The 15,891-nt window shown below is 42.4% G+C and overlaps 1 protein-coding gene across 5 annotated transcripts in view; it reads right to left on the reverse strand.

Moving 5' to 3' along the window:
• The window catches only part of ATP8B4 (ATPase phospholipid transporting 8B4 (putative)), a 500,578-nt gene that overhangs the window by 58,189 nt on the left and 426,498 nt on the right, over positions 1 to 15,891 (reverse strand). For all 5 annotated transcript variants that reach the window (XM_075345819.1, XM_075345815.1, XM_075345817.1 and 2 more), the window contains exons 19-20: positions 9,885 to 10,049; positions 1,508 to 1,619 (exon numbers count right to left, since the gene is read on the reverse strand). In XM_075345819.1, the coding sequence (XP_075201934.1) occupies positions 1,508 to 1,619; positions 9,885 to 10,049 (277 nt within the window). The remainder of the gene's footprint in view (positions 1 to 1,507; positions 1,620 to 9,884; positions 10,050 to 15,891) is intronic.

The following is a 15,891-nucleotide window of genomic DNA, read 5'->3' on the forward strand; positions in this document are numbered from 1 at the left end:
TCTTAGCTTTAAAACAATACCAAGATGTGACTCTTCCTGTGATCTATTACATTTGACAGTAATACATATGACAGATATAAAGTATATCAGATATGTTCTCTGAAAGTAAAGCGTTATTAGCTAAGTGTCGAGCAGTAGGCTGCCTCTAGTGCAGAGGTCCCCAACCTTTCTGACCCTGAGAGCCACATTTAGCTTAAAGAGAGTCAGAAGTCACATTCACCTTTGAGAGAGGGTCATGAGCCACGTTCAGTTCCCGCCCCCCTCATAGTAGTGATACCCAGAGACCCCATTTCTGGTATAACGACAGCAAAAAGCTTTTCCAAAGAAATCACACATTGGCAGTTCACCAAGGTCCAGAGGTTCCTACCACAAAGCCTTTCCGATCTGCTCTTCTATGTGGTATTACTGACAAAAGTCACCATATGGAGACCTGCTCTTCATAGCCGTTTGTTAGTCCTGGTGTTTATGACCAAGCTGGAAGACAGCCGCAAGCCACACATCATGCACCCATGAACCACATGTGGCTCCCGAGACACAGGTTGGGGACCCCTGCTCTAGTGGAAACTGCAGGCAGCTGCCATGCGATAGAATAAATGTTTGGAGCCCTCAATTAGAACAAAGCTTATACCATTATCATAATATCCTTAGAAAGAATTAGGCATAGTCAGGAGCTGACAATCATTATCTAATATTAGCATGGCAAAAGCAATGGTGCAGTAAATCTAATATATAAAGCTGAATGTGTGTATGTGTGTATGTATGTATGTCCGGGATTGGCATCTGCACCGTCGCAGCTACAGCCACAAAATTTTGCACACTCACACGTCTGGACCCCGAGAGCGTCATAGGCTATGTTTTGAGGGGAAATTTTAACCCTGCGCTTTACAGTTATTCGCCAAAAAACCTGCCTCCATTAAAGCGAATGGAGCTGGGAACCACAGTGCAGCCAAAACTTCAGAAGAATGCGCAGCCACGCCCTTATATGGAATGTTGGCGTGTCACAATGCAGCCAGGGAAAGAGACAGACACAGACAGGGAAAGAGGCAGACACAGACAGGGTAAGAAACAGACATACACAGGGTAAGAGACAGACACAAAGAGACAGACACAGACAAAGAGACAGACTGACAGGGAAAGAGACAGACAGGGAAAGAGAGGGAAAGAGATGGATAGACAGACACAGACAGGTAAAGAGACAGACAAAGAGACAGACACAGGGAAACAGACAGGGAAAGAGATGGATAGACAGACAGGGAAAGAGATTGAGAGATGGAGAAAAAGACAGACAGACAGACAGACAGACAGGGAAAGAAATAGAGAGAGAGACACAGAGAGATATATACAGAGGGGGGGAGACAGATATTATAATTACATTTCTATCTATTTGTTTTGTGGTTTTTGTGTGCAGAATACATTTTTGTTAATACATTCTATTTTGTTAACAGCAGTTATTAACCCGGGCGAAGCCGGGTAGTACAGCTAGGATATACATAATTTCCAGCATTACCCTGCTTATCTCCAGTTAGAATCCACAGCTTAATGTTTGCCAGTAGGAGACTAGCGATGGTATCGGTCACTCCTTCTTGTAGTTTGTCCTCTATTGCAGTAGCACCTAGTAGCTGAAGCAGATCACACAATAGCAGCCATGTTTTAAAAGAGCGTTCAATGGAGGACATGATACATGCAATTACTTCCACTTCACATGCTAATAAGTTTGCAAAAATAAAAATATAAAATTTACTGCAAAACTAAAAGGTTACCCATTTCCTAGTAACATCTATTATTTAGATCAATTAGGTAGAAAAGATAGGGAAACAAAATCACAAAGACAAAAGTATTAATTAAAAAATAATTCAAGCAGTTACATGTGGCAAAATATTCAACTAATATAAAAAAAAAATGTAGTAAAAGATTCCACAAAGTCAGCAAAATACAAGATGTCTAACCACAGTCAACTCAAGTCACTAGATGTATGGTAACTAGAGATGAGCAGATCTTTTGAAATTCCAATTTGTCGGCTTCCCTGAATTTTGAGGGTTCACTTTACAGTGAATAAATTAATACAAATCTCAAAACTGGAAAGCTTCTTTTTTGCTAGGAAAATACATGTGGGAAAGAGGAGAAAGAGAACCCCTCTGACTCTAAGGCTATGTGCGCACGTAGCGTAATTACATGCAGTTACGCTGCGCTTTGTAGCACAGCGTAACTGCATGCGTCCTGCGTCCCCTGCATAATCTATGGAGATTATGCAGGAGCCATGCGCACGTGGCGTATTAGAGCGCAGCGCTTCGGCTGCTGCCCGAAGCGCGCGTTCTAAGAAGTGACATGTCACTTCTTCCGTGCGCTTTGCCAGCAGCTCCTGCTCTGTCTACGGCAGGAGCAGCAGGCAGAGCGCATGGAATCGGCTTTTTTTTTTTCTCTACGGACATTTTCTGCAGCGATTTGAAGCGCACGTGTGCTCTTCAGATCGCTGCAGAAATTTCTGCAGGGCTAGTACGCAACGTGCGCACATAGCCTAAGAGCTTACACTCTAGGAGAGGAAAGAAAGAGAAAAGAGATTGAAAACAGAGGGATAACAGAGTATTTTGATCTCAGCTCCAGGGGTGACACCTCACCTAATATAACATGTGAAGCCCATAAGTGCGTAGAGAGGGGGATTTTCACAAAACATAGGGCCCGTCTGAAGCGGGAGAGAAACGCTGAGACTGACTCCTTATTAGCTGACATCCATTTTCTTGAGATCCTCCATGAAGACCACCTAGACCTCCAAAGTCGAACAAAGCTTCTCAGATATCCAATTGGCTGCCCTCCCTGGGTGTCCCTCCCTTCCAACCCAGGCCTTAAGCTTCATCCAACGATCAGTGCCACTTTGGCTTGCTGTTCCATCTTGGAGGTACGCAGATCTATTATCCTTATACCTTCCTCCTTTTCCTTGATCATTGGCTCCCCGGATTTATGACTGGGCCTATTTGACCTGGTGTGTCATGTCCCCACCGGAATCCGCTCCGCGACTTCTGCTCTGATCACCAGGCGACGTCGTGTTCCCGCCATGTATAGTGCTGGTGATGGGAGAGGAGTCGGAGCCCGTGGCTCTGCTGAGCGCAGGCTCCGCTCATCCACTAGGCTGGGTTTCCCTGGAACCTGCAGTACCACTGGCTGACTGTAGGTGGCGTGTGTCTTCCAGCTGAAGTTGCCATCATTCACCTGCAGCCAATGGGAAGATACCACACCCTTCTTATTCCCCCTCCTGTCATCTGACCACTGCCAGAGATCGTTCTATTCCTGGTTCCGGTGTTATTTGTGTAGTGATTCCTGTGTGCTGATCTCTGCTTGTTTCCTGACTACCTTTCCTTCCTGCTGTTTATGTACCTCGCTGCCCGATCCGGATTTGACCACTGCTTGTTTTCTGATTATGTCCTTGCCTGCAGATTCTGTCCCTGTTCCTGGTTTGACCCTGCCTGATGACTACTCTCTTGGACTGCAGCCTTCCACAGGTAGTGGTAATTATCCAGGGCCCTCTATAATTCCAAATCCCTGTATAGGGGTTAAAGGGTTTCAGGGTTCTGGGGGTCCTGCTTGGTGAGTGGCATCCCTCTAGCCTGTCCATTACAGCCCGTCTGAGTCTGTGGATTCAGGCAGGCGTTACATGGTGTTTCGCTTGTGGATCTCTCGGGGTAGATTCCAGACAAAACAGATCGGTGTCAGAGGTGACTGTCCTACTACGGAAGACCTCCAGAATTGCTCTGTCCCATGTCCGTTGGGCCTGTGGTGTTCTATCTAACTATGACATTTTCTTCATACTTTACCCATCTACAGCCTGTTTTCTAAACCTCGCATTGGGTTTAGTTGTGTGTGGAAGTGTGGCCATCTCACACTTCATGTTAGTTAACTCTAAGGATTCCCCCCCACCCCCCCGGTTAACTTCTGCTTTGAGAAAGGGATCTTGGTCTTAACGCTTTCTACTAAGCAGAGGGACAATATTCTCTTCCATGCCCACAAGACATCTGTCAGCTTGAAACTGCAAGAAAAAAAAATTATAAATGCCTATCCCAGTGGTACAAAATTCCCACTAAACTCCACAGGATGTACCCTGCTGTAGACCCTAAATGTTGGAGATATTGAGTGGGCAAGGGAGACTTCTTACATATTTTTTGGACAAGCCTAGCTCTACAGCTGCTTTGGGAGGGACTTTATCAGACTGGAACTACGCAGATCCTGGGCCTGGCGCTACTCTTGCTCCAACTCCCTGAGTCCTCTTCCAGATTGTACAAACGTTCACTGCTGAGCTTTCTGGTGATTGCGGACAGGGCATGTGTCCCCCTGGATTGAAGGTCCTCTGTCCCCCCGTGTTTGTCCACAAGGGCGGGTAGAGTGAATGACCTGATATATATAGAGGACCTGACAGCTTCACTCCACGATAGATATGATGCCTTTTACAAAACTTGGTATTACTTGATTGAGTTCAAATATTCCAGCGACTACGGCAAATGGATACTCTCAGACTGAGTATGAACACCACTGGATCCTCATGTTGCTACACGACCTGTCCTCTGTTGGTCCTTGGCTAATGTTTCCCTATGTGCGTTCCCCTCTTTCCCCCCCTCCTCTCTCCTCCTTTCTTCTTCCTCTTTGTCATACCTTCTTTGTCATACCTTCTTTGCCTGTTCACTGTTTCCTTTTTTCTTTCCAATTCCTCTACATTTATTCCTACCTCCCAGAACTATTGAAAGTTCGGTTGACATGGAATGACTTTTATGACGTTACCCATATCTTGATGGTTTGTTGATCTGTATCAGGCCAGTGAAGGTCAAAACATGCACGTATTATTGTGTGTTATTTCCGTGTTTGCTGCTAAATAAAGAATAAAAACCCCCAAAAAAAACAAAGCAACGATAGAGAGAGAGTGAGAGAGAGGAAAAAGAAACAGATAAGAAAAAAAAATAGATCGAGAACCCCGCTGATCGTAAGAGCTTACACTATAGGAGGGGAAACAAAGAGAGAGATTAAAAAAAAACAAAAAAAACAAAGAGAAACAGAAAGAGAGAAACCCACTGATCATAAGATCTTACACTCTAGGAAAGGAAAGAAGGAGAGATAAAAAAACAGAGAGATCTTACACTCTAGGAAAGGAAAGAAGGAGAGATAAAAAAACAGAGAGAGAGAGAGAACCCCGCTGATCGTAAGAGCTTATACTCTAGGAGAGGAACGAAAGAGAGACAGATAAAAAACAGAGAGAGAGGGAGAACCCCACTGATCATAAAAGCTTATACTCTAGGAGAGGAACGAAAGAGAAATAGATAAAAAAAAAACAGCGAGAGAGAGAGCCCCTCTGATCATAAGAGCTTACACTCTACGAGAGATACAGAAAAAGAGGAGAGAGAGAAAGAGAAAGTTACAAAGAGAGAGAAAAAAAAGGACAATGCTGGCGCTAAGAGGCTACATTATAAAGAGAGAGAACAACAAGGATCATAAGAGCTTGCACTCTACAAGATATAGAAAGATAGAAATAGAGAAATAAAACAGAAAGAGAGAACCCTACTGATTAGAAGAGTTTACCCTCTACAGGATAAAAGGATAGAGAAAGAAAAAGTTAGAGAAAGTTAGAGAGAGAAAGGGAAAGAAATTTAGAGAGAAAGAAAGTTAGAGAGAGAAAGGTAGAGAAAGAAAAAAGTTAGGAAGGAAGGAAGGAACACTACTAACCATAAAAGCATTAACTCTACATGAGAGGCAAAGAGGAAAATGGAGAGAGTGAGAAAGAAATAGAGACAAAGAAAAAGATGAGAGAAAGAGGAAAGAGACTTATCCTGTGACTCTAGAGATGGATAATGACTCTGTTGTACAAACTGTGCCCGATCTGTGATGGCCCCGGTACTGACCCCACTGTACTATATGATAATCTGTAAGATCTCACAGCTGCAGGGCATTATGGGTAGGCCCATGCAGAAATGCAAAATATTATCAGCCCACTCTGATACTTCAGCAGTGATGGAAATTGCGCACGGAAAGTTTTTATTTTTCATTTTTGAGAATCGTAAATGAGATCTCAAAGTGTTTGAACTTGCATGAGCCTGTGAATTTCAGGAAATGTAACTAACTTGATCAAATGTGAATAGATCTGCTCATCTCTAATGCTAAAATTATAAACCAAAAATGGGAAGTCCACAGAACCAAGTACGTGTTCATGGTTTTATTACCCTGTATTTACAGTACAGGCAAGAGCTAAACTAGTAGGCGGCCTGCTGCGTTATTAGTGCAGTAAGTGTATACTATGGCATGAGGTGCAAGGAGCTGTGTTGGGCCTGCCAGGATTACATTTACTTGCTACAGCTTTATAACAACACTAAAAAAACAGTTTGTTACTGGGACTATATCTATCCCTACGTAGGCAAGAAATAGGGAATACATGAAGGAAATAATGACAAGGTAAGGCCGCACTTTATTTATTTATTTTTTTGCAGAAGACAGAACTCAACCATTAACCCCTTCCTGATGTGTAACGTACAATTATGTCATACTTTTTTTTTTCCTCTGTAAATAAAATTTAAAGAAATAGAAAATATTTTGCCTCATTTTGTTCTTAAAAGCCAATCTATCAAAACAGGTGACTACAGTGCCTACAAGTAGTATTGAACCCCCTGCAGATTTAGCAGGTTTGATAAGATGCAAATAAGTTAGAGCCTGCAAACTTCAAACATTTATTTAATCGTATGAACGTATATCTTACCATCATATAAAAATAAACACCAGACAATAGACAGTGATTGAAAAATATCAAAAGGATAAAAATCAAATTTGAATATCAAGATTTTCTATATATGCAATAGTGTTATCATTTACAATATAGAAATCCTTCTTGTCACCATGGTAGCATCTCAGGGGGCACTCCTCAACAATGTGCTGGATAGTTTGACGATCTGCTCCACAGTCACAGGTCGGAGAGTCATATTTTCCCCACTTATACATAAAATCTGCACAGACGCCAAAGTTTGTTCTGATACGATTTAGAGTAACCCATGTTTTCCTTGGTAGATTGAAGCCTGGTGGAGGGTTTTGTAAATTAGGGAACATTTGGGGATCACCTTCTACTACATTGACCCAAAGTTCTCGCCATTTCTCCTCTAAATTGAAGTTTTGTTCATGCAAGTTGATTGCAGTTCGGATGGGTGGGTGTCTTGATTTCGATCATTGTATTGTAACATCTCTGATATTTTGGTGTATTGGAAGTTTTTCATTATTCACTACTTTAGTGTACTCTTTAAGTAGGAGCTTTTGTCTTCTTAGATTTGCGGGTGCGATATGACCCAGCACAGGTAACCAGTGAACAGGTGTAGGTCTAATAGCACCAGATATTATACGCAAAGAGTTGTTCAGCTGAGTGTCAATTAAGTTTACATGACAGCTATTTAACCATGCTGGAGCACAGTATTCTGCAGCAGAGTACACCAAGGCAAGAGTAGATGTTCTCAAAACAGATGTTGCCGAGCCCCAGGAGGATCCACAAAGTTTCTGAATAATATTATTACGTGCTTTCAGTTTCTGTGCCAATTTATCCAGATGGGATTTAAAAGTTAGACTTCTATCAAGGGTTACACCTAAGTACTTAGGATTGAAATTGTGTTTAACAGATTGGCCTTCAAATTGTACTTTAAGTTCAGTCTTGGCACTTGCATTGTGTAAATGAAAGCAACAAACTTCCGTTTTTGATGGGTTAGGTTTTAATCTCCATTGTCGGAAGTACTTTCCCATTACACTAAGATCTTTTGTAAGAACGTCCTCTGCTTCCTCCATTGTTTTGCTTACCATAGCAAGTGCCCAGTCATCGGCATATCCAAATTTCCGTGACACTTCAAACAAAAGCAGGATTTATTAACAGATGCATAAATCTTACAAACCAACAAGTTATGTTGCTCAGTTAAATTTTAATAAATTTTCAACATAAAAGTGTGGGTCAATTATTATTCAACCCCTAGGTTTAATATTTTGTGGAATAACCCTTGTTTGCAATTACAGCTAATAATCGTCTTTTATAAGACCTGATCAGGCCGGCACAGGTTTCTGGAGTTATCTTGGCCCACTCCTCCATGCAGATCTTCTCCAAGTTATCTAGGTTCTTTGGGTGTCACATGTGGAGTTTAATCTTGAGCTCCTTCCACAAGTTTTCAATTGGGTTAAGGTCAGGATACTGACAAGGCCACTGCAACACCTTGATTTTTTCCCTCTTGAACCAGGCCTTGGTTTTCTTGGCTGTGTGCTTTGGGTCGTTGTCTTGTTGGAAGATGAAATGACGACCCATCTTAAGATCCTTGATGGAGGAGCGGAGGTTCTTGGCCAAAATCTCCAGGTAGGCCGTGCTATCCATCTTCCCATGGATGCGGACCAGATGGCCAGGCCCCTTGGCTGAGAAACAGCCCCACAGCATGATGCTGCCACCACCATGCTTGACTGTAGGGATGGTATTCTTGGGGTCGTATGCAGTGCCATCCAGTCTCCAAACGTCCCGTGTGTGGTTGGCACCAAAGATCTCGATCTTGGTCTCATCAGACCAGAGAACCTTGAACCAGTCTGTCTCAGAGTCCTCCAAGTGATCATGAGCAAACTGTAGACGAGCTTTGTAACTTCCAAAGGCTGTCCAGGCCGTGGAAGGCTAACAGTAGTTCCATAAGCCTTCCACTTCCGGATGATGCTCCCAACAGTGGAGACAGGTAGGCCCAACTCCTTGGTAAGGGTTTTGTACCCCTTGCCAGCCTTGTGACCCTCCACGATCTTGTCTCTGATGGCCTTGGAATGCTCCTTTGTCTTTCCCATGTTGACCAAGTATGAGTGCTGTTCACAAGTTTGGGGAGGGTCTTAATTAGTCAGAAAAGGCTGGAAAAAGAGATAATTAATCCAAACATGTGAAGCTCATTGTTCTTTGTGCCTGAAATACTTCTTAATACTTTAGGGGAACCAAACAGAATTCTTGTGGTTTGAGGGGTTGAATAATAAATGACCCTCTGAATAAACTTTTCACAATTTAAAAAAAAAATAAAAAAAGAAATAACATTCTTTTTTGCTGCAGTGCATTTCACACTTCCAGGCTGATCTACAGTCCAAATGTCACAATGCCAAGTTAATTCCGAATGTGTAAACCTGCTAAATCTGCAGGGGGTTGAATACTACTTGTAGGCACTGTATGTAACCCTTGCAGTAAAGAAGCAAAAAACAGAATCTGAAAACCTAGAATTTGTGATATTCAATGCATTGAGCCCACTATGTGTAATAGAAATGTTATATATGCCAAACAATTGTCTCAATAAAAATTAAAATGTTATCATCGTTTTATTTTTTATTTAATAAAACAATAGTAAACATGAAAATAGGTTTTCCCAATCTCACAGCACTTGGAAATTTTTTCACCGCTATCCAGAACATTGTATGATAAAATGAATGGCGCCATCAAATATTACAATTCATCCAGGAAAATATAGACCCTCAAAAATAAAAAAAAATATATAGCTTTTGGAAGAAGGTGAAAAAAAACCCAAACTCGCACAAATGGAAAATCGCTGTTCTTGAAGGGGTTAAAGCTAGTTCCTTCCACTGCTTTTGATACAGCTTCCTAAATGAGGACTGTATACCTATTAATAGAGAAGGCAGCATATGTGGCACATTTATTCCCCATCTAGATGCTCATTACTAGGTTTTTCAGTTATTGTGTCTACCCCCCAAACACTCTCCATTAACATAGTGACTCATTGCCTCCGACTGCTCTGTGCTTATATTATGGTTCTTGTTTTTGGAATATGTGTATTTTTTCATTAACTAAATCAACCTAGTATATAAACTATTCATGTTCATTTACATTAACCTGTATAAACAATCAGAATGGTGAATTAAGCACATACCGTCATATCACTTTCTATTTGTTCGTACGCAGCTGCCAGCCGCTCCTCTCTGTTGTCCAGAGCCGTGCTGGCCTCATGATGGATCTTCAGCCACCACGTAAAGTAATCTTCAGTGAGATCTTTGTACGCCAGGGCTAATGTCCGCAGACCCTCGCCTGCAAAGTCCTGAAAGAGCATACAATTTTTATATTTATACAGTCAAACAATCTGCTGCAATTTAACAAGCCACTGCCATCAGCAATGAAAAAATTAAGAGAAGAGGTATATTGTTCTCATGAGTGACACATCACTTCCATAGATTTTGCTTTATGCAATAAAATTTTCTAAGGTACTGTTGATATGTGAGTTGGTATTATCAGTAGAATTCCATACAGTATACCTTCAACAGAAACATCTGTAAGTCTACAAAGTTGCATATATACTCCAAATAACTATACATGCAGTGTTTTCCCGAAAATAAGACCTACCCTGAAAATAAGCCCTAGCATTATTTCACAGGATTCTTGGAGTATGCTTGAAATATAAGCCCTACTCTAAAAATAAACCCTAGTTACAGTCAGAGCCAACATTAGGGGGGAGTCAAAATACACAATTTCTCAGGGCCCCACTCTCTTAGGGACCCCAGCAGCTGTATTCTGAGGCTGATTGTTTATCTCTTCACCACGTCTGATTTTCTGGGGGGGTTTTTGGCTCCCCTTCCTCCGATAGCCGTATCTCTTTTATGTTTCTTTCAAACTTGCCATGTGAGGGCTTATTTTTTGCGAGACGAGTTGTACTTTTGAATGAAATCATTAGTTTTACCATATAGTGTACTTGAAAACGGCAAAAAATTGCGGCAAAATTGGAATATTTTATTCACCGTGTTCAATATATGGGAACTCATGTGTCGTTGTGATGCCTGAGGTCGGTATGAGTTCATAGATACCAAACATGTATAAGTTTACTTTTAAACCTTATCTAAAGGGTTAAAAAAAATTCAGAAGTTTGTCAAAAAAAGTGGCACACTATTTGTGCTATTTTCCTTGACTCGTAGCGATCTTATTTTTCGGGATCAGGGGCTCAGTGACGGCTTATTTTTTCAGTCTCGAGCTGACATTTTTAATGGAACTATTTTTGCGCAGATGCGTTGTTTTGATCGCCTGTTATTGCCTTTTGCACAAAATTTGTGACTACCAAAAAATGTAATTTTGGAGTTTGGAATTTATTTAACGTTACGCCGTTTACCAACCAGGTTAATTGATTTTATATTTTGATAGATCAAGCATTTCTGAACATGGCAATACTAAATGTGTGTATATTTTTTATTTTTTTAACCTTTTAATTTTCAATGGGGCAAATGGGGGGGTGATTTGAACTTAAGTTTTTTTTTTTTTAAATTTATAAAAACTTTTATTTTTTTATGTTAATAGTCTCATAGGGGAATATAAGAATCAGCAGTCTGATCGCTTGTTCATTTCTGTTAATCAGAACTAGATAGCTGCTCTGTCGGCTGTAACAGGAACAATGTCATAGGAGCGACAGGAGTCATCACATGACCCTGTGCCACCATCGGCTCCTCGTAATCCCGTCATGGGGCCTTTGATGGTGGTGGGGAAAGGTGATTTCCTTGCCATGGCCATTTAAATCACAGTGTCACATTTTGACAGCGCGATCTAAGGGGTTAACAGGCATGGGTGGATCATAGATCCACCTGCGCTTGATAGCCGCACATGTCTGCTGTTCAAATCAGCAGAGATGTGCAGGGATCACCGCCGGCTCACCGCAGCAGCCGGCAGGGATCACTCCTTCATGATTTGGGGTGTACCAGTACGTCCTCGGTCATGAAGGGGTTAATTCCATAGCGCTTTACATACATCAGCAACACTGTACTCACTGGGGCTCACAATCTAAATTCCCTATCAGTATGTTTTTGGAGTGTGGGAGAAAACTCACACAAACACGGGGAGAACCTACAAAAAACAAACTCCTTACAGATGTTGTCCTTGGTGGTACTCAGGACCACAGCGCTGGAAAACTGTAGTGCTAACCAGTGAGCCATCGTGCCGCCCATATATGACACACCTTATGCAGTATTTTTTTTTTAATGTGTCCCACTTCCTGGTATAATGAACGGCTACATAGTACAGTACAGTAAATTAAAAGGTATACTGATGCATACACGCTGTGTGTGCACGATGCGTAATTTCATGCATTTACGCTGCGTATTGCCCTGCAGCATAAACGCCTGCATCCCCAGCACAATCTATGAAGATTGTGCATAATCCATCCATATGTTGCGTTTGAGAGCGCAGCGATTTGCATGCTGAGATTGTGATCCAAATCGCTGTGCTCAAAAAAGCAACATGTCACTTATTTTGTGCGCTTTGCATGCTGCTCTCACTGTCTCTATGGGAGGGGCCGCATCCAGAGCGCATGAAATCGGCATCTATTCTGCAGACACACTGCATCCATTACGCAGTGTTTCTGCAGCGATTTGAAGCGCACATGCGCTGCCAAATCACTGCAGAATATTTGTCAAGGCAGTACGCAACGTGCGCACACAGCCTAAGTGCATGGAGGTCTATGGACATGTTTGGTAAATTAGGGCACACACTGAGGATAGGGTCATCTGGGGGCTTTTCTGTTCTTTTTTTTTTTACTCAGCAACTATTAATCATTTACAGGACCATTTACAGTTACTATGTTACAGAATTGTAATGTATCCGTAAACATCGGATGCACTATACTGGGGTCCAGTACAGTATCCCATTTTATCTTGCACCCGTCTGAATTCAGAGTGATATCGCAGCATGCTGCGATTTTTTTTCACAGACAGATTTTGTCAGTGAAAAGAATTGCTCATCAGCACTGCCCCATCAAACAACATTTTTGAGAAAAAAAAGCCAGATGGCACTTCGATTTATACAATGTTGTGATCAAGCTCTGAAAGTGTAAAATAAAAAAAGAGAAAGTGTGAACAGAGCCTAAAATGGTATTTAAGAATAGTCAATCCTCCAACTATGTGCAGTTTATGCTCATTTTCCATACATTGACCTTGCGCTAAAAACAAATTGTTCATGATGCTCTAGTCTAGGCAATGTTTTCTAAATTGGCCAGTTTAGAAGGAGACCAGTTGAAAGTGTTCAAAAGAATCCAAGTTCAAGTCTCCTGCTGTATACTACAGTATATCACAAAAGTGAGTACACCCCTCACATTTCTGTAAATATTTTGTTATATCCTTTCATGGGACAACACTGAAGATATGACAGTTTGATACAATGTAAAATAATAAGTGTACAGTTTGTATAACAGTGTAAATTTGGTGTACCCGCTATATAACTCAACACAATCATTAATGTCTAAACCACTGGCAATAAAATTGAGTTCCACCATAAAGGCCGCTTTACACGCAACGACATCGCTAATGAGATATCGCTGGGGTCACGGAATTCGTGACGCACATCCGGCCTCATTAGCGACGTCGTTGCGTGTTACACTTACGAGCGACCGCGACATTTAAAAAAATAAATACGATAGATGAGAGAAAAACGTTCAAAGAAAGTGATCCAAAGGTGTATAGAAAAAAAAATATGGCATCATTAAAAATGTCACTTTGTCCTGTAAAGAATGCAGCCCTACAAATTAAATTTTTTTCTATAAGAGGTCCAAATAAAAAGCAGAGTTTGAGACTCCTGGTCTAAGGTTTGAATGGAAAGCAGGTGTGTTAAATTTGGTGTTATCCCTGATACACTCTCTCATACTGGTCACTGGAAATTCAACATGGCACCTCATGGCAATTCTTTGAGGATCTGCAAAAAAAAAAAAAATATTGCTCTACATAAAGCTCGTCTAGTCTATAAAAAGATTGCCAACACCCTGAAACTGAGCTGTAACATGGTGGCCAAGACCATATAGCGGTATAACAAGACAGGTTTCATTCAGAACAGGCCTCACCATGGTTGACCAAAGAAGTTGAGTGCATATGCTCAGCATGGTGGTCTTTTCAAAAGGTTGTCTTTTCAAAATAGATGTATGAGGGTTGCCAGCATTGTTGCAGAGGTTAAAGGGGTTGGCGTCAGCCTGTTAGTGCTCAGACCATACGCCACACACTTTCTCAACTTGGTGTGAATGGCTGTTGTGCTAGAAGGAAGCCTCTAATAAAGAACATGCACATGACAGCCCACAAATAGTTTGCTAAAGACAAGCATTCTAAGGACAGGGATTACCAGAACAATGTCCTATGATCTGAGGAGTCAAAGATAAACTTAATTGGTTCAGATGGTGTCTACTGTGTGTGGTAGGAACCAGGTGAGCAGAACAAAAGACAAGTGTGCTTTACTTAAAATTAAGCATGGTGCTGGGAGTGTCATTGTTAGGGGCTGCATGAGTGCTGCCGGCTGTGGGTAGCTACAGTTCATTGAGGGAACATGAATGCCAACAAGTACTGTGACATACTGAAGCAGAGCATGATCACCTCTCTTCAAAAACTATGCCACAGGGGAGTATTTCAAAATGACAACGACCCCAAACACACCTCCAATATGATCACTGCCTTGCTAAAGAAACTGAGGGTAAAGATGCTGGACTGGCCAAGCAAGTCTGCAGACCTAAACCCTATTAATCATCTGTGGGGCAGGTCTCATTATGGAGGAGGAGTCCAGTGGCTCCTATGAAGCTCTAGTGAAATCCAACGCCCAAGTGAGTTAAAGGGAACCAAACATCAGGATTTTTGTGTATAAGCTGCAGCCAGTGCAGTCCTGGCACTATCAGGCACAGTGTGTACATACCATTAGGGTGCAGCTCGGGTGTTTAGGCAGTGAAATACAACTTTATAAAGTTTGAAATTTCGTGCACTTTTTGATTGACGTGTGCACCTCTCTGTTAATGTCCGGGCGGGTTATGCAGGAGTTCCTCGCCCCCCCTCCAGCCTGTTCCTCCCTCTCTCCTGATGTCCGGGCGGGTTATGCACGTGTTCCCCGCCCCCCCACGCCGCCTGTTCCTCCCTCCCTCCCTCTGGCTGTATGTAAATATCTAATCTTCAGAAACATGGCGCCGGAGTGGGCCTCTGCGCATAGCGCTTATCTCCGGCGCCATGTTTCTGAAGCCCCCGCATTACACAACTTGGTGTCTGAGAGGGCGGCGCCACAGCGATGTCACACCGGCTGGTGTGTTGGCCCGGTGTCCTGGGGCGGCACGATACAGGAGCAGCAGGTAATCACGTCCTCCGGTCAGCTGTTCTGTCCTGTTCTAATCGCGCGCGCTCCCGCGGTCACAACAGGCTGTGAAGAAACGAGGGCGCATGCGCCGCCCTCTCAGACACCAAGCTGTGTGATGCGGGCTTCAGAAACATGGCGCCGGAGATAAGCGCTATGCGCAGAGGCCCACTCCGGCGCCATGTTTCTGAAGATTAGATATTTACATACAGCCAGAGGGAGGGAGGGAGGAACAGGTGGCGCGGGGGGGCGGGGAACACGTGCATAACCCGCCCGGACATCAGGAGAGAGGGAGGAACAGGCGGCGGGGGGGCGGGGAACTCCTGCATAACCCGCCCGGACATTATCTGCAGAGGTGCACACGTCAATCAAAAAGTGCACGAAATTTCAAACTTTATAAAGTTGTATTTCACTGCCTAAACACCCGAGCTGCCCCCTGATGGTATGTACACACTGTGCATGATAGTGCCAGTACTGCACTGGCTGCAGCTTATACAAGAAAATCCTGATGTTTGGTTCCCTTTAAGGCAGTGATTGAAAATAATGTTGGACACAAAAAATATTGACACTTTGGGCACAATTTAGACATTTTCACTGTAGTTGCCAGTGGTTTAGACATTAATGGATTTATGCTGAGTTATTTACAGAGCAGACCAAATTTTCACTGTTATACATGCTGTACACTGACTATTTTACATTGTATTAGTGTGTCTTATCTTCAGTCTTCTCCCATGAAAAGATATAAAATATTTACAAAAATGTGAGGAGTGTACTCACTTTTGTGATATACTGTAACTGTATATAAATTAGAAAAA

This window comes from Anomaloglossus baeobatrachus, chromosome 4 (assembly GCF_048569485.1).
Source record: "Anomaloglossus baeobatrachus isolate aAnoBae1 chromosome 4, aAnoBae1.hap1, whole genome shotgun sequence".
NCBI classification, from domain to species: Eukaryota; Metazoa; Chordata; class Amphibia; order Anura; family Aromobatidae; genus Anomaloglossus; species Anomaloglossus baeobatrachus.